General features: G+C 45.4%; 1 protein-coding gene across 2 annotated transcripts in view; it reads left to right on the forward strand.

Annotated features, from left to right (window-relative positions):
• The window catches only part of NELL1 (neural EGFL like 1), an 822,581-nt gene that overhangs the window by 67,603 nt on the left and 735,351 nt on the right, over positions 1 to 19,627 (forward strand). For both annotated transcript variants that reach the window (XM_038569260.1, XM_038569261.1), the window contains exon 3: positions 11,410 to 11,560. In XM_038569260.1, the coding sequence (XP_038425188.1) occupies positions 11,410 to 11,560 (151 nt within the window). The remainder of the gene's footprint in view (positions 1 to 11,409; positions 11,561 to 19,627) is intronic.

Here is a 19,627-nt window from a genome sequence, read left to right on the forward strand (position 1 = left end):
ATTATATTGAGTTCGAAATTCTTACCCCTGTCAGAAGTCTTCAGGGCACTTGCAGTAATGGAGCAAAATCCCTCCTCCAGCAGCCCTGGCTAGCCAAAACGGGCCCTGACAGGTGGCCTGTTTCAAGCTGTGGGGGGTGTTGCTGAGCAGGTGGGGGTACCTCCTTCATCACTTAGTTCCTGCGGATTTACCTGGGACTAGAGCTACTTTATGATTTCTCCCTGTTTGAGAATGTTGTGGAAGAGTCTATTGAGATGCTCCCATGTTACTTTGTTGGCATCCGTGGTGACCAGGCCTGCCCCAACCTAACAGGCCGATTATTTCTAGGACCCCCTGTAGCTGCCCTCTTTCTCCTTCAGCTCACTTGGAGAACACCCACCTGCGTGTTTGGAGCTTGCCAAGCCCCCTCGCCCTCTCGGGTGCCGACTTGTGCAAGGCCGAGCCCTGGTCCTTCTCTAGTGTGAAGCCACACCCTTCGCCTCTGACCACTGGGACCCCAATAAAGGAGATTGTTACCCCTTTGCCTGCCCTCATGCTCTCCTCCTCGTTCTTTCCCTCCCTCTGTCGGGAGTAATGCTGCCCTGTTGGTCCCCAAGTGCCAAATCTGTGCAGTTTCTGGGATGAGCTAGTGCCCAGGTCGACAAAGTCCTATCCCTTTGGGCCTCTGAGCATTTGCTAGTGAACAGGATTTTAGTCCTTACAGCCTGTGGTGAAGCTGGACCAGCTTTCTGGGGGATGGGAAGTTGGACATTAATCCACTAAACCGACAACGTTACATGTGCGAGGGGAACATTTCATCAGGAGTATTTTCCTGTGGTTTGCGTCTAGCTTTGCAGGCCGTGTACTTCTGGAGCTCTTTCTAGTCTGATGACGGGGAGCCCAGATTCCTGATCTGAAAGTTGCATGAAGTTCCCCTGAGGTGGGTACACACTTAGAGTTTGTGGATCCCCACGAGGGGAAGCCAACTCTATTTTGCGGCTGGGCAAAGAGGTAGCCAGGGCTGTTTTCTCTCAGGCTGCACACAAGCTCCTCCAGAGGCGTGTTGCTTTTTGCTCCTCTGTGCCACAACTGTCTTTTTTGCCCCCAGAGCCACGGGAACTTACCTTTCAAACATTAGCTGTTCACCCTAGTAATTGCTCCATCTTCTAATTTAATGAAAACCCATTAAACCGAAACAATAATTAAAATGAGACATCATCTCTGTAGGAGGTTTGCATATTAAAATCACTGTGCATTTCAGTGCAGGCAGATTTTTATTCTCGGAAAAAACCGCATTTGAGGCAACACGTAAAAATGATTTATAATGAATAATCATAAATTAGAGCTTGGCGGTTAAACATGATGCCCTACTGTTTACTGTTGAATGTGAGAAGATACGGAAAGGTCAAGGCCAGTGTAGCATTTAAAAAGTCTTTTATGCCCGAAAATTAAGACGCTGCACAAAAGGGAACGAACTCTAACTGGGTCAGCTTACTGTTCCAAACTTTGTAAGCAGGCTAGGGATGGCACTCCGTGGGGGTTTAGGGTCTTGGAGGAAGAATTCTCTTGTCTTGATTCTCTGTTGGGATTAGGGAAGCCGTGCAAAAAAACTAGCTGCACAAATGGACTCAGCACATCTCTGCCTCTTGCTGAAGATGAGGTCTTGGAAAGGTCCCTTTCCTAGGAGTCCAAGGCTACCTCTTCAAAATGAGGCTGAGCCCGCTCAGTGGGTTATTAGGACTGCGGGCTGTGATCATGTGTGTGAACACATTGGCACATGTTAAAGCTCTGACTTCAGCGTGTAGCTCTCTAGGGCGCCTTCGCGAATCTTCTCGGGAAGGTCCTAGACAGAGCATTGGCCTGGAAGTACTTAGGAAGCACATTCTCTGTTGGGCGTGTTCCACATATTCTCATTACTTTCTCACTGAACCATGCAGGGGGGTTGGTATGCCCACTCTGTCCTAGGCGAGGCAACTCCAGGATGAAGGAGGAAGTGGAGCTAACCAAGCTCTTCCAGAAACTATGCGGTCGAGCTGGCATTGAAATACCAGCAGGGCTGAGACCGGAAGATGGCATGGCGAGACAGGGGTCCACTGGCTGAGGCCCAAGACCAGAGTTTGAATTGTAGCTATGCTACTTAGTAGGAAGCTTCTTAACTGTTTGCACCTCATATTTGGAGGTAGCATCATGACTACTGACCTCACCAGGCTTCTGTGAGGCCGCAGTTAAAATATTCAGCTTGACATCTAGCACGTAGCAAAAACCCTGGTGTTCTGAGTGTTGGCTGGCTGGACCTAGATGGGAGTAGCTGGGAACGCCATAGGTGATGACCAGTTTTTAATCTAAGAGAGCACTTGCTATTAACTGCCTCCAACCATGGCTGGCAACACCTGCTCACCTGCCTTTTGCCTTCCTACTGGGCCACAGCCATGACCGACTGCAACAGGAAGTCTCTCATGGTGTGGTTGTTGGGATAGCTTCGTCTTCCAACCCTCCAGGACCTACGGCCAGTCTCAGTTGTGTTCCACATAAACTAAAAATTGTCATGTGTGTCCTATATGGCATCTACTGTTTGAAAAGCTTAATATGTATTAATTGAATCTTCATACTAACCCTATGGGGTAGATACAGTTTTATTCCCATTTTACAGATGAAGAATCTGAGGCACAGAGAGGTTAACGTGTCCACGGTCCTATCTGATACGTGGTGAAGCTGGAATCTGAACCAAACAGTTGGGCTCCAGAGCCTGAGTGCTTAGTTTTCTACACTGCCCCTTGATGGGAAGATCAAGTCTCTGAGGAGGAGCTTTGGTCCTGTTCCAGGTCTTCTCAACCCTATGATGCCTCCTGAGCATGCTCACTCATGGCTCTGAACGAAACCTAATTCTCCATTTATGTTTGCGTCTTTAGTCCTGGACTCTTTCTTAGCCCCTTGTGACCAGAAGAGGTCTCAGTTTTGTGTTCAGAGGAGTGCTCAAAGTTTTAAAGGCAGTGGATGAGTAAATGAATGAGTGAATGAATGGATAGACCATAGAGAGAAGGGGCAAGGACTGCCCTCGTGTCTTTTACAAGACTCTGGAGGGCGTCCCATCCTGGGAATGGTGTTTTTGCTTATATTTGATGCGCTTTTGTGCGTGCAGCTACCTACAGTATGGTGGGCATACCTTTGGGTTTATCAGAGTCTTGATAGTGTGGACTAAAATGAAGTTGTGCTCTTAATTCCTGGCAAAACGTACCTCTTCTTGAGCTGTCGTGGGCAAGGGGTCCTCCTGCAATGCCCCAGCTGGCTATCCAGGGAGCTGACAGGTCTCCTCTATTGATGACTGGTGGTGTATTCCATAGGAAGCCCGACCTGGTTAAGGTTAGCTGGAGGGAGAGTCTGAGGTCTTCACTGATTGAAGAAACCCAACTATGCGATTAAAAGCAAGGTGATTGGTGCTTATTTTCTTTAGCATGCCCTTACTGTTTCTCCTCTGTTTCTATAATAAGTTCTAACACTTAATATTTTTTTAATAATTCTCCAATTTGGAAAGTCAAGATACGTGGAAAGAAGAAATTTCACATTAGTTCCCAATTACCGACCTCTTACTGGCCAGTCCTCTCCGCCATGTGTTACTAAAACTAAATCTTAAGGCACACTTGGTATGCTGTGTGAACATTTTTGACATCATTGCCCAGATATTTCCTGTGTCCTAATACTTTTGATCCTCTTATTTGCCACGATTTACATTGAGTATACATATAGTCTGATTTAACTACTGTTACCTTCCTTTTTAAAAAAATATTTACTTATTTATGATAGACATAGAGAGAGAGAGAGGCAGAGACACAGGAGGAAGGAGAAGCAGGCTCCATGCTGGGAGCCCAACATGGGACTCGATCCCGGGACCCCCAGGATCGCGCCCTGGGCCAAAGGCAGGCACCAAACTGCCGAGCCACCCAGGGATCCCCCCTACTGTTACCTTCTGATATACAGTGCAGTCTTTCTCATCTAGTTTGTGATATAATTGATAACCTACTGGTTTCAGGTGTACAACCTAATGATTTGATGTACGTATAACAAAACGATTAGACAATAAATTAACAATCATTACCATAGTTTTTTTTTTTTGTGATGACAACTTTTAAGATGTATTCTCAGCCACTCTCAAATGTATAACGCAGCATCGCTACCATGCTGTATCCCTACAACTTCCGTATCTGATAAATGGAAGTTTGAACTTTACACAACGTAGTCTTAATCATATTAACATCTTTTCATCAGTCTTTTGTTTTCCTGCCCTATGATCCAGATTAGGCTGGCATTCACGCTTTACATTTCTTTATTCTGAGGTGCCCAACTGAAATGGGGGTGGAATGATGTGGACCCGGGAGGAGATTTGATTATTGGTAGGTTGCATTGCCGGAGGAGGAGTGATCTTGGTATGCTCATTTCTTAGTGACACATGGGTGCCTTGATTGTCCTTAGTGGTGTTTTTAAACATTTATAAGAAGAACTTTACCTCCCATGCCTATCCAATAAGTAAAATTATGGAGGCACCAGAATCTTTTAATGGAGCCATATATGAAGTAATTATGAAAAATGTGTCACATTCCATAATTCCATAATTATGAAAAATGTGTCACAGGATTCCTTATGCTGGGTCCCCCAATGGAGGAGTTAGAGATGCTCAGCTAGCTTTATTCTTTAAGCCACTTGTTATTTTAATGGACTCTTCCCCAGAATGTTGGGGTTATAGTTGAGTGTGTTTGGGAAACCTTTATTACACTGTGTTCCACATTTTAGAGCCTCAAATGTTTGTTGTATTAATGATCTACCATGAGCCGGGCACTGCAGAGTATGGGGTGTCTACAGGTAAACCACTCCTTGTGGGATTTACAGCCTGGTGGGCACGATGGCTGTTAATGAAATGAAATGATTATGCACAATAACATGATTACACACATAAAGCCTTGATGATCATGATAGATACAAAGAACATGTAATCTACGGACTCTGAGCTGACTTGGGGTGGTCAGAGCAAGCTAGCCTGAAGAAACATTAAGCTGGTACCCAAAGAAGAATGATTGGAGAGAGGGGGAGAGGAGAAAGACACCTGAGGATGTGCTAAGTGTGGAGGAATACAGCCCTGGGAAGAAAAAGGAGGCTTGCATGGCTAGAATGCAGGAGTGAGGAGGGTGGGAGCAGGGAAAGAGCGGAGGGTGACAAAGTAGGCAAGGGTGCCAGGCAGATGTCATCCATGGAGTATCATGGTGGACTCTGCTGGGGCAAGACTCCATTCCCCGCCCCCCTCCATTCACTTGCTGTGTAAAGCTGTAAACTCCTGTGCCTCTGTTTCTTCACTTGCAAAATGGGGGAGGGTATTGATATTTAGCTCAGGGATTGTACTAGATTGCCCCTAAATCTGGCCGGAGGGACTGCACAGAGTGTCAGGCACTGAGTAGATGATGATGCTTTGTGCCTTTTGCTCATGAACCAAGCATGGAGCTGCCCCTCTTTGGTGAATAGAAGCAGGTCCTAGAGTGAGGAGTGAGTGTAGTTTGAGAAACCGGCCTGCCAGGTTGGAGTCTCCCCCATGGCTTCCCAGCCCAGTGGCTCTTTAGAAAATAAATTCTGTAAGCTTGAGCTTCCTCACTTCTAAAGGAGGAAAACTAGCAGTGGCTACTGCCGAGGTTCCTGTAAGTGGTGTGTGCAGAGCAGTTAGCCCTCGACTCGGCGTCCCCATAAACTGCACACATGTTTACTTAGGGTCCTGGCTTCTGGAGCTAATGGAGGCTTAATGGGTTGTCGTGAATTTGCTAGGGGAGGTAGAAATCCTGTACATGCTTCACTAGGAGTCTTCTAGCATCCTCACTACTTTCTGCGCGTGGTTTCTACTTCTTTGAAAGCTGCTTGGGTCAGTAAGGTCAGGCCTTCTGAAGGAAGGGCTCAGGACCTAACGGTGGAACGTGTGCACACCCCCCCAACCCCCCAGCAGGAACTGCCCTGTGGACAGTCACCAGTTCTGAATTGGCGACCTGCCAATTCAGAACATTAGAGGATGTTCAATTCTGTTCAATTCAATTCTGAATTGGTTTCTGCCCTCTGGGGAAACGTGTGGGAATGACTAAGGCGTCCCGTCCACTTGCCATCAGTCAAGGGCTGAGGTGGGCTGCTCCAGGTGCGTGTGTTGCCGTGTTTCTGGCTGCTGCTCTTGCTCCCCATCCCGACCAGTAGAGGGTTTCCTGTGATAGTGGGCTGAGTGGCTGCCGTCCTGCTGGACTTGGCGGGAGAGCGATGCCTGCACAGAAAGGAAAATGCCAAGATCATGGAAAACACCTGGGTGTTCACGTCCACACAGCAATCGCAATCTTGCAATGAATGCCCCCCCCATCTCCCCTCCCTCCCCTCCCCATAAATGCTTAGGCTTCTTTTTTTGACTCTGGCTCAAAGCTCAGTCTTGCACTGCATGCTTCAGCATCCTTCACAGTCTCCCCTGGCCGCTCCTTCCTTCATGCATTGCCCGTCTCTACCTGCCCTCCCAGGTAACAGCCTCGCTTCTGCAGCTACAGTTCTCAAGGGCAGGAACTGTATTCAGCCCAGCTTCCCTGGTGCCCAACAAGCACACTGCGTGGCACAGAGGACACACGGGTATGTTGGACGCTGAAAATCCTTACCGATCCTCACCCTGTCATCAGGCCAAAAGGAAGTGAAGCTGCTCCTGTGTCCGGCAGGGAAGAGTGTGTGTGAATATCATCATTTAATTCCTTCAGTCTCCTCCTTTCACCCAAGACTTTTTTTTTTCTAACTGATGCTTAATCATCACATTAGCATTTCTGGTCTTTAAAAAATGACTAGGACAGTTTCATCCTAGGAAAGAAAAAGCACTTAACTCTTGCTGCTGATTTAGCACTTCCTAACTACATGACCTAAAACTTCTGGATGTTTGGAGTGACTTTTTTTTTTTTCCATGTAAAATGTTCACTGTCAGTGATGGTTATGTGGGCAGTTACCTTGATACAATGGTAGCCTCCAAGTAATGCTCCCGGAGGTCACACAACGGCTTCACCTACCAAATTCAGATGCTTGAATCATGCAGCTTGTTAAATAAATCCAGACCATCCAGGAGGAAGGAGGGGAAAGAAATGGAGTGGGATAGGGTCTGGGCTGGGGGAAGGACGGGCCACCCTACTGGATTCTTGGGTCTTGCCTTGTTCATGTGTTCAGTCTTGGCTCCATCAGTTTCTTTGCTGATGCAGTGGTTAAGTGGACTGAGGTGGGGTTCAGCAGGTGGGAGGTGCTTAATGCCAAGGTGTTCCCACTCTTGGAGGGGCAAGTACTCCTGGCCCCAGCTGCAGGTACCAATCAGCCTGGTGAGTGATGGGTTTGATTAGCATTTCTCCAGCAGAGTACACGTGGGGCCGGAATGGGAATGGAGTGAGTGTCAAAGCTAGGTATCTGATTTAGGGATGGCCCTGGTGTCATTTTGAAGGTGGTATGATTTGTATGTTAGGACTCGATTCTCCTACCCCAGTCTGTCTCTAGGTCACATACTTATTCAGTCCTTTCTGTGTTCAACACACTTAGGTTTCATGTTTCATGTATTTGATCTACATTGAGCACGTTTCACAGGTTTCTAACTTGATGTCTGGATTTAACACTTCCTATGAGCTTTATTCATCCCACAGGTTTTTCTTGCTCTCCCTGGAAGAATTGAACATCCTCTAACAATCCAGCAAGCACATCATAATGGTTGCATGTGGCAGGAGGATGGTCACTACAGATTCTCATTAATCTGCTTTTAGTGGTTGCTCATTTAACTCCAGAAAAAAACAGGCGACTGCAAAGTAGGTGACCTATTATCACTGGTTCCAGTAATTGAACAACTTTACTTTTACGTTGATTTGGAAAATCAGAAGAGAAAAATTGTAGAATCAAGGTGTTTCATATGTAGAAAACACATTCAGTCCCATCCTTGGCTGGGTGGCCATGGGATAGGGCAGGGTAAGGTGATGAACAGAAACAAAATGTTGAGGCCTGGAAAGAACTCGAACCCTATGATCTCCTCCAGTCTTCTCCATCTTCAGATACGGGGTGTGTGGCTCACAGCTAGTTACCTGTAAAACTTGGTAGTCTTCAATCTCTTGAAAATCCCTGCCTCTTTGTTGTAAGAAGTGAAATTACTTTCTGGTTTTCTTTTGGCAGCTGAATTATGGTCAGCATTTACTTGAAAGAGCTTTTCTGAAAATGCGAATGCACATAAAGTCTCCATGTATGAAAATAGATGTTTTTTACATTTCACTCTGGTGAGTGCTAATGGGGTCTCTTTATTTCAACGTGCCAATCATTTACGAAGAGAAATGAGAAGCTGGCAGAGGAAATGATCTGTCTTGTAGGGGGGTTGGGTGAGTAGCATTGGGGTTGTATTGGATTAGACTGTGCGATGTCCTGTAAATCGGAGGGACCGAATTGGGTCTGAACGTGCTTTTCTTTCAGTTTTATAACCACTGACACTTGACACGTATCCATGTCTTTTCTGAAAGCTATCCTATTGTTTTCTGACTAAATACTTGTGGTTCCTTGAAATAACAATATACATGATAAAAATAAAAGGGAAATAAATTTAGAGAGTCTTTATTGGATACCTGTTTTATGCCAGGCACTGAGAACTGTGTGGAGGCAGCAATGAGGAGGTAAGTCCCTGTCTTCGGAAGCCTCTAGAGGGGGAAGAAAGGAAATCTAGTAAAAACAAACATGAAACAAGATCATGAGTGATATGAGGAAAAAACCAATTAGAATAATTAAGTGGTAGGTGGAAATAACCAGAGTGGTGTAGTGGGCATTAATGGAGGGAGTGACCAGGAGGCTGCATTTGCAGTAAGAGCTGGAGGAGCCAGGAGTGGGAGAGCAGGGAAGAGCTCTGTGGGCAAAGAGTAGTACAATGACCCTGAGGCAGGAGTGGGCTTGGGTGTGACATTGGGTGGGAGATGTCGGCAAGTCCGTTGGTGTGTGACCCTGCAGGCCATGCCAAAAAGCCTGGATTTTTTTTTTTTTTTTTTAATCCTGGGAGGGCTGGGAAGCGACTGAGGGGTTTTTAGCAAGAGACTGGAAGGATGCTGATTTTAGGTGTTAAAATGAGCTCTTGGGTTGCTCTGAAGAAGGGAGAAAGGCAAGACGATATGGAAGCAGGGAGACCAGTCAGGAGGCTGTTGGAGGTGCCCCGGGGAGCAGTGATGGCAGCTTGGACAGGAGGTTGAGTGGTGTTGGCAGGAAGTGGACAGACTCTAGATGTGGGAGTCCTCGTGATTCGCTCTTGGATTGGATCTGGAGGGTAGAAGATAAGCCTCCAGGACAAGTTCTGGTCTTTTTGGCTTGAACTGGGTGGTTCCGGTTACTAAGCCTGAAAACTCCTGGAGAAAATCAAGGGTTGTATGGGGCAGGATACCAAGGGCTCTGTCCTGGGCCTGTACGATCTGAAGCGCTTATTAGACCTTCACGTGGAGATACTAGGGATATTGAATGTGTCTGTTGCTTAAGGGAGACATTGGTGTGGTAGATACGCACTTGAGTGTCCTCGGCCATGGAATTGGGTTGATGTCCGAGAGAACTGAGCGAGAGGTGAGGACGCTCCTCATTTATATGCCTGCTGTGGGAAAGAGCTATGGATATCATGGTTGATCGATCATTGCCCCCTTTGGGTTGGGCTCAAGCTTCAGAGTCCTCTGGTGAGCTTTCTGGGTCACTGCTGCCAATCAGTTCCTAGTAGATGGACAAAGGAGGAAACAGCAGAAAGGGGAAAAAATAAACATGAAAGTTAATCTCAAGAACCAAATGTGGGTGCTTGCTTTTTTTTTTTTCTGGCACCAGATTCTAGGTGGAATTTATTAGGATTTGTACCTAGTAGTAATAAAAACGTTAACAAACACTTGTTGATCTCTAGTGTACAGAGCGATTACTTCATACATCTAATAGATCTTGACTCTTCTAGAATGTCTTTGGCTGAGATTTGGTGGAAGGTGTAGGAGCATTCCCTAAGTGGCTCTTTTCTCTTGACCCTTGACAAAAGCTAAAAGCCTGCCACATAACAGAGTAGCGAAGGTCTTTGGGTAGAAGGGCAAATGTCCTAGGTAGGTCTTATGTTGGTAGGATGTTCTGATGGGTCAGGTGCCTCCGAGATAGAGGAGCAGCCTTGCTGCCTGCCTTCCACAGCCTAGACCTCTACAGCTGGAAGATTGTGGTGTTCTTATCTGTGCTGCAAACTTCAAACAACAACTCCTAGAATTATACAAAGATGGAGAGGCCCTTAGAAGTCACCTAGTTTACCTGCCTCCCCCTACCATTTTGTAGATGAGAAGACTGAGGCCCAAGGTCAGGAATTGGATTCCCTCCATGCCTCCATTAGAAGCCAGTCTTTAGGATGTGGTTCTTCAAGATCCATGTAGTCTGCGATGTCCCTTGAGTCACACAGCTTTTGAACATCTTTGTTTTTCAGACTCCTGGAGAAATAACCAAGTAGTTCTATAGACAGTAAGGTCGGTGCATGAGCGGAGGAACCAAACACACCTTTGGAATTCGTTAGTCATCCTCTGAATAATTTTCTTTAATTCCGCTCTCGTGGTGGCCAGTTTTTGATTTGAGGAAGGAAGGTGTAAAATAATGAGAACCCTTAGTATATCACAGTTGGGGAGTCAGGGGGGAGGGTCTGAGTATGAAATGATGAACGTCTCATTATGTGGAATTTGGAGAACAAGGAGCAGGATTAGCTGGACTTGTGGGCCTCATAGGCCTGCTGAGTTGGCCTCCACTTTAATATTACACGAGCAGAGTGACCCACTCCATGTTGATAGAGAAATTCCAGGCACCCTTATGGCTCACGCACCTGCCTTGTATTTAAGTAGAAGTGGAGTTGTCAGGTGTTACGAACATGGGTAAATCTCTGCTGGGTACCAAGCGAGGACAGACTTCCCCTCCAGGCATTGTGGAGAGAAGAAAGAAACGGAGTCTGTGGGGGGGAAAGTGAAACAGAAGCCTGCTGAGTGGCATTGGGTCCTGCTAAACATACGATTCTTTGAATTCAGGATCCATTCATCTGATTGTCTCTCACCTTTTTTTACAGCAACTTAATCTGTTTGTAGCAGGCCACATTGCTCAGTGTCCCATCAAAATTTGTCAGAAAAATCACTGGCTGGCCGTTTGTGAACTTGTCAAAGTGACAAGTGGGTACAGTGACAGGCGGCATTCCTGAGTTTTGCATCGAATAAATGCTGCTGTGTGCAGTGGTGGGCGATGCCTGAAAACAAAATATATTGGCAAGTTGGGGGCGGGGGATGAAAACTGCAACCTTGTTCCTCTGGACATCTTTTTCTCCTTTTCTCCTTCTGTATCTGTTTCTCCTCTTCTTCCTCCTCCTCCTTGTTCTTTATCCTCTTCTGTTTCCTTCTTGATTCCCAGATACAGCAAGAGAGATCCATGCAGCCCCTCATGTGAGTGAGAAATTAATCCAACTGTTCCGGAATAAGAGTGACTTCACCTTTTTGGCCACGGTACAGCAAAAGCCATCGACTTCAGGAGTGATACTCTCCATTCGAGAGCTGGAGCACAGGTAAGTTGTACTTTTGAACGTGTGCTTAGAATGAATGGGCTCCACAATGGCTTGGAATTGAGAGGTTGTATCCCCAAGAGCGCGTGCAGCTAGCGGAGGCCTTGTTGCTGTTGGAACACGTGGATGAATTTTCTTTGCATTAAGAACTTACTTTGGGCAAAGTGGCTTCCTTGTTGACTCTCCAGGGACCACTCCTGAGTCTGTCTTGCCTATCTTGTGTCTTCTGGTCGACTTGGTTCCTGTGAACCCATATCCTCTGTCCTACTGTCTTGAGGTTATCAAGCAAGTTACAATGAACACTCTTCAGGAAACATTTACTATGTGTGTGTTCTATGCAGGGACAGTGCTGGATACTGGGAATACTAAGGTGAGGAATACAAAATTTCTGGTCTAAGGAGCTCCTAAACTGGTGGGGAAGATGGACACGTTTCATGAAGTATTCTAGATGGAATGGTAGAAATGTGTGTTTAAGGAATAAAGGGAATGGTCCATTCTGGAGGATTGTGGTAAGCTAAGGCAGGCTTCAGAAAGGATTGTGGTTCTATAAAGGGAACCACTGAAAGAAGTTGGATGGACTGAAAGAAGAGTAAGGGGTGGGAAGAATGGCATTCTAGAAATTGGAATATGATTTTGGGAAGGAAAATGTGGGGTCAGTGGTTGGCACGTTGTGTCGGGAGAGGGAGCCGAGGAGTTCAGGGTGGGCAGGGAGGAGTGGTGCTGTAGAGGTGGGTAGAAGCTAGATCATGTCGAAGCTTTGAAGCCATGCTGAAAGCTAATGGGGAGCCATATAAGGATTTTAAGTCTGAGGAAAGAGCATTACTTTAAACTCCCAAATAGAATAATCATCTAAGGCTTCCTCAAAGAGAATGGGGAGTTGCAGCCAGGAAGAGGCTAAGACTGTCCACCAGCCTCCACTCTGAGAGCGTCGTCTGTAGATCTCTAAAGTGGGCCAGTCCAGAAGCCTGCCCCCCAGGCCAAAGCACCTGGACCAACAAATAGGCCTATTTTACTAAAACACTTGGCAGTATATTTCAGTCTGCTGTCTGGGCAGTGCCCTGGGGTGGGGGGGTGTCTGCCGAGACCCTGCCCCCATTGTTACAGTCCCATGGGACCCCTAGAATGCAACAACTGCCCCCTCCCTGGTCTCTAGAGCAGCAGCTATAAGAACTGGGATGCCAGCTGAGTGTAAGAGCTCCCTTCTGGGACGAGGGGGTGCTCAGGAGTGTGGCAGGGGGAGGTGTGAGCTGCTGGCTGGAACATAGCAGAGGGGGCAGCATGAAGATGTCTACACCCCCCTGCCCCTGCCGCCCGGTTCTTCGTCCTGGACGGTGTTCCTGCAGGCTCCTGCATGTGTTAAATTAGATGCCTGCTGCTCAGGGCGGTGCTTAGCATTAGCAAATGAGCTGTTTTCACTCAACGTCGGCACGTGGGCTGCCACTGAGCTGGGCCCTGACCCAGTGAGTCGGAGTGCAGGGGCCCTTCAAGAGCAGTTTCTCCGATCATAACAACCTTAGGAGGCTCATGGGAGCTCCTGGATGTTTTAGGTGCTTGTCTCATGGGAACAGGTCTTAAAAGTTGAGCTGGCCAATGTGGAGTTCAAACCCTTAGCCCTTTGGGGGAAGCTCTGAGTTCTCCCAGAAGGTCCCCCATGATTGTGGGTCTCCATGCCGGGGGGTAGGCTTTATAGTGAGGCTCTGTCCCAGCCTCTTACCTGATTCCATGTGGATGCTGCTTCCTTGTTTGCTTACTGTGGTCAGCTGGACTCTAGTTTCTTTCCAGAGGAAATTGTTCCATATGTAGCTGTAGACTCAGCATGTCTGTGGGAAGAGTTGAATTCAGGATCTTCCAACAGTGCCATCTTGAATCAGAACCTCTTGGCTGATTTTATTTTATTTTTTAAGATTTTATTTATTCATGAGAGACACAGAGAGAGGCGGAGACATAGGCAGAGGGAGGAGGAGGCTCCCTGCAGGGAGCCTGATGTGGGCCTTGATCCCAGGACCCTGGGGTCACATCCTGAGTCAAAGGCATATGCTCAACCACTGAGGCACCCAGGTGCTCTGATCTTAATTTTTAATACTAAGTGTATTAGTCCATCGACAATACATTCCAGCCCATGCACGCAGGTGAGCTTGGACACCAGGGAGCAGCCAAGTCTGTGACGGAGAATCTGTCTGAGGAGGAGGGAGGCAGGGCTGCCCAGAAACAGAAGCTCCCAGTGTGTGTGTGTGTGTGTGTGTGTGTGTGTGTGTGTGTGTGTGTGCTCCATTCTCCCATGGGACTTGAGTTAGAAAACCAAGTCAAAGGCAAGATCATCAGGAATTTCAAGATGGTGACAGCAGAGTGGGCCCCTTCAGAGTGCAGGACCCTGTACAACTACACTGGTTGTGTCCCTGTGAAGTTGGCTCTACCTTGACCTTGCAGCAGACCTGCTGGGTGTCCTCTTCTCTGATCTCTGGTAGGTTTTGTGTGCCTTTTGCCTGGCTTCTGTGAGCTTTACTTCCGAAGGCTGACCCTGATCTTTCCTCAGAGCACGGCCTGTTGGCCTCTAGCTGCTGTACAGAAAACAGAAGTGTCCGAGAGGGGTCACTTACCCTCAGGCAGCCTGTAGTCAATGATTGACAGACTGTGGGAGTATGGAAGCCTAGTTCCCTTTGCCTTGGAGGCTTTAAGGCCAGAGAAGCTCTGTGGCTTGATTAACTCTCCAGTGCTCCCTGGGATTAGGCTGAGGCTTCCGTGTCCTGCTCCCGTCTTCCTTCCCCTCCTCTCCTGGGAGCACTTCCTTAAATCATTGCATTCAGGTTCATGTGTTAGAGTCTGCTGTGGGGGAACTTGAATTCAGATAAACCCTCCTTTACCTATTTAGGTTGACCTATCTAAGAGCAGAACTGCATGAAGGCAACTCGGTATATGGGGTCAGTGGTTAAGGAGGATCATATAGAGTGGCAGCTCTGGAAGGTCAGGGAGGCAGAAGGACTTACCAAGAAGAGGGTGGGCAGTCGGAGCCATGCAGGAAAATGCAACTTTGAGGGGGTGGGGTGGAGAGGTGCAGAGAATAGACCAACTTGTCTGGAGTGGGGCAGAGGATCTCCCTGTACCTTTTCAGCAGAGGTGAGGATCAACTGTTCTTTTTTTCAATGGCTAAGTTTGATCTCCACCTTGAAAGGATGTGATGGACTCTGATCCTTCTGGAGGATGTTTTCAACATAATAACTTGACTGTTTCTGGGTCAGCCCAGAGAGAGCGAGGTGGCTGTGTTGGTGAGCAGGTGCGGGTTAGAGGCCCAGTGTTCTGTACCCTGGGAGAAGGTGTAGGAGTTACCATTATTCAAAGGTGGAGGGTCAGGCTGGTCTCGGCTTCACAGACAGGGAAGGGTCGTGTGCTTGCCCCACTGGGGCAACACGGTGGGCTTGGGTGTGAGGGCCGCCTCAGTCTGAGGGCCATACAAGTGTCCCAGAATAGAACATAGAAGATCTTTAATCTCCATTAAAGCAGAGGGGGAACTTCCCAAGGCAAGTGAGAAGCAAGTGGAATGGCAACGGTTGTAGTAGAAAGAGTGCAGACTGCGGAGTTGGCCTGATGGAGGCTGGAGGTCTAGTTCTAGCTCTGAAACACTGGTTAATGTCCCTGAACTAAGGGAGGTGGTGGTCTACCCTGCAGGGTTGTTGTGGGGGTGCAGGAGGACGGGGCATGGGAAGTGGACGGCCCCTAAGTACACATTATTTCTTTTCGACTAAGCATAAATCTTAAAGCTCCTTCTGGGTATCTCTTCTCGAATTTTTTTTAAACTCTGTTTAAGAATAGGGGCACCTGGTTGAGTGTCTGCCTTTGGCTCGGGTTGTGACCCCGGGGTCCTGGGATCAAGTCCTCATCAAGCTCCCTGCATGAAGCCTGCTTCTCCCTCTGCCTGTGTCTCTGCCTCTCTCTCTGTGTTTCTCATGAATACATAAATACATTTTTTTTTTAATTTAAGAATAAAAGTTGTGTTGCCACATGGTCATCTGATGCCACCTTCTTTTCCCTCACAGGTTTCTAATAGAACCTGAGGATCATTGGATAGTGAATTATCTGATCATTTTTCATTGTAATACAAAACCTCAGGTCTTTTTTTTTTTTTAAAGATTTATTTATTTATTCATGATAGACAGAGAGAGAGGCAGAGACAGGCAGAGGGAGAAGCAGGCTCTATCACGGGAGCCTGACGTGGGACCCGATCCCGGGACTCCAGGATCGCGCCCTGGGCCAAAGGCAGGCACTAAACCACTGAGCCACCCAGGGATCCCCAAAACCTCAGGTCTTGATTCAATAATAAACATAAGGAAATGGAAAATTCCCCTCCCCCTTGAAGTTCTGTGGTAGCTTTCTCTGGTCTAATCAAGGCTAGATTTAAAAAAAAATGACTGAATCGGTAATGCATTGGCTATGGGTAATAAAGAAACACACTTAGGCAGATGTTTACCGAGTAATGGAGGCCTGGAATGTAAAAGGAATATATGATCGTATATATTTGGAATTTGGCTACTGTAAGCTGGCAGTGTTCCCATCTGTAATAGGAGAGAATCCTCAATCACTTTTCAGATTTCTTAATTAACAGAGCAATAGTACCTAGAGGAGCAAATAGTCTTAGAGACTTTGGTCATGGAAATCTGACCAGGTGTAGAAGATGGTCAAGAATTTGAGGCTCTTGATTCAGTAGCCAAGGTTGGAGGGGCCTTATAGGTTAGATAGAGAAATTGGAATCTGTCTGGGATCTGACAATCTGACTTGGGGGGGTAAGACTCCTTGGTTCGCTTCATGCTTCTTTCTTATGTGATCCTCCCTCCTTGTAGGATTCAGATCCAGATGAATTAAATATGTATTTGCCACAATTGAGGTATGATGGGCTCAGTGGTTTCTAGATAATTTTAAAAAATTTTTGCATTTCACTATTTGTTAGTATATTCAGATTGTGTATGCAACACCACCCTTCACAAATTTCCATTACCTCCAAGAGAAATCCCATACCCTTAGGGTGTCCCTCAACCATCTCCCCATAGCACTCTAGCCTTAGGCAACCACTTGTGTATTTTCTGGCTGTAGATTTGCCTATTTCAGACATTCCATATAAATGGAATCCTACAATATGTGGTGTTTGTGACTAGCTTTCATTTAGAATGTTTCCAGGGTTCTTTGATTTTGATAGTGTGTCAGTAGTTCTTTTTTTTTTTTTTTTGAATTGCACAATATTGCATTGTTTGGATATACCTTATCAGTTGGATATTGAATTTTTTCCTGTTCTGAATTTTACAAATGCAACTATGAAATTCCACGTGGAAGTTTTTGTGTGGACGTGTATTTGTATTCCCTTGGGTATGTAACGAGGGGGTAGGATGGCTAGATCAAATGGGAGCTCTGTGTTTAACTGTTGAGTTGCCAGACTGTTTTCCAGACCATTTTACGTTTCCACCAGCAGTATGTGACAGGTCCAGGTTTTTTTGCATCTCTGTTAGTAGTTCCTGTCTGTCTCTTTGATACAGCCATTCTGATAGATGTGAAGTGATGCCTCATTATGGTTTTGAGTTGCATTTCCCGATGGTGAATGATACTGAGTATCTTCATGTTTTGTGGCCTGCTTACACATCATTTTTGGAGAAATGTCTGTTCAGATTATTGGTTCATCTCTTAATTGGGTTGTTAGGATTTTGTAATAGTTCTTTATATATGCACGCCCCATATTGGATAGGATTTATATTTTTTCCAACTTTGTCTTCATGTAAAGCCCAAAGTTTTTAAATTAAATGTGTAGTGCACCTATTTTTTTTTCCTTGCTTGTACTTTTGTTCTAAGAAATTGTTTACTCTAAAAAAAAAAAAAAAAGAAATTGTTTACTCTGAGGCTATTAAGACTTCTGCGACTGACTTAAAAAGTTTTATAGGTTTAGCTCTTTAAATCTCTGATCTTAATGTTTTCTATATGATGTGAAGTAGAGAGGTCCAAATCCATCTTTTTGCTTGTGGAGAACCAGTTGGCCAAGCACCACATGTGGATGATCTACCCCTTGTGAATGATCTTGTCTCCCTTGTCAAAGATCAACTGACTATAATGGGAAGAATTCTATGCTGTTGATCTATGTCCTTATGCTAGTGCTGTTTTGATGATTGTAGCTTTGTAGTTTTGAAATCGAAGTGAGAGCATTCTAGTTCCCCCCCGCCCCCAAGAGTGTTTTGGATATTCCAGTCCTCTTGAATTTCTACATGAATTTTAGGACCAGCTTTTTAACATCTACCAAGGTATTAGCTGGGTTTTCAAAGGGATTATGTGGAATCTGTAGGTTTATTTAGGGAGTATTGCCATCCTGGAAATTCCATGCCAACATGGAATTTCTTTCCATTTTAAGTTGTGTTTAAGTTTAAAGTGTTAGTTTGAGTATAGGTTTTGCATGGTATCTGTTAATTTTATTATAATGGCATCAAAAATGATAAAGGGAATCTATAATCTCACTGTGTTCGCTCATTGCTACTTTATAGAAATTCACTTGAGGTTTCTATGTTGAACCTCCTCTCCTGCAGACTTGATGACTTCATTAGTTTGATTCGTTGTTTTAGTGGATTTCTTTTAACATATCTAAGATCTGTCATTTGCAAATGGGACAGAAAGAAATAAAACTCTCTACCTGGTTGTCTCTTTTTCTTGTCTAACTGGCTTGGCTAGAACGTGGAGAACAGTGTTGAATAGACATGGTACTAACGGGTTAGTCTTGTTCCTGACCTGAAGAAGGAAAACTCTCCATTTTGCACCATGGAGTATCCTGTTAGCTGTGTATTAGATGCTCTTAACTGGGTTGAAGTTCTTTTCTATTCCTAGTTGGTGGGATGTGGTGTATTATTATTTTAAATCATGAAATGGTATTTTTTCCCCCTCAAGTGCTATTTCTGCATCTGTGGAGAGGATCATGTTCTTATTCTATTATTGATGTGTATTATACTAATTGAATTTTGGAATTTCTACCAAGCTTGCATTTCTGGGATAAATCCCACTTAGTCATGTTAGATAATCCTTTTTATATCTTCCTGGACTTGATACTATATTTATTGAGAACTCCTACAGCATATTCAAAAAAAGCTACTGGTCTGTTGATGGCTTTTTTCTGGTTTTGGTATCCGATGTCTGCCTACCTTTTAAGCTATGTGGAGTAGCCTTCCCCCCACCCCCCTCTTTGTAAGCCAACATTTATTGATTGTATACTATGTGCCAGGCCTTTGAGCTTTATGTTCTGGTCTTTTTTTTTGGGTGATCTTCCTTGATTGAAGGATACAATTTTGTATTTTTGAAAATGTTTCTCCTATTTTTATCAGCTATTCCGTTTTTGTCTTCCATTGCCTAGAATCTCTGTAATAGTGAAGAATAATAAACCTTTTGAAAGGTCCTTTAAAAAGACAGGAAGATGGGCAGCCCAAGTGGCACAGCAGTTTAGTGTTACCTGCAGTCCGGGGTGTGATCCTGGAGACCCGGGATTGAGTCCCACCTGGGGATCCCTGCATAGAGCCTGCTTCTCCCTCTGCCTGTGTCTCTGCCTCTCTCTCTCTGTGTCTCTCACGAACAAATAAATAAAAATCTTTAAAAAGACAACAACAACAAAGAAAACAAACACAGGAAGACTGCAATCTGGTCTTTAATGTATTCCCAAATCTGTTTGATAGGTTGATCAAAAACTAACAGACATCTTATAAATATATATGTTGTCCTCATGTGAAGAAGTTTAGCTTTACTTCTGATACACTGAAAGACAAAAAAAAATGGTGGTTACATTTTATTCCTCTTCTTGGGTACCTTTTGAGATAATATGATGAAAGGGGGGACAACGTGCAATGAACATAATCACATCGGAGTCCGTAATGTTGAACTCTTCCTGGGAAAAATCCTTAAATACTTATACTGATGGTGTTTTTTTGGGTTTTTTTCAACAATATTAAAATAGTAGTAACTAGTATTACTTAAGTAGTTATAAAAAGCATTGTCCTAAATGCTTGACACTAAACTCCTTACACATCAACTCATTAACAAGCGAGAGAGGAGGTTTTTCTGTGT

This window comes from Canis lupus, chromosome 21, assembly GCF_011100685.1.
Source record: "Canis lupus familiaris isolate Mischka breed German Shepherd chromosome 21, alternate assembly UU_Cfam_GSD_1.0, whole genome shotgun sequence".
NCBI classification, from domain to species: domain Eukaryota; kingdom Metazoa; phylum Chordata; class Mammalia; order Carnivora; family Canidae; genus Canis; species Canis lupus.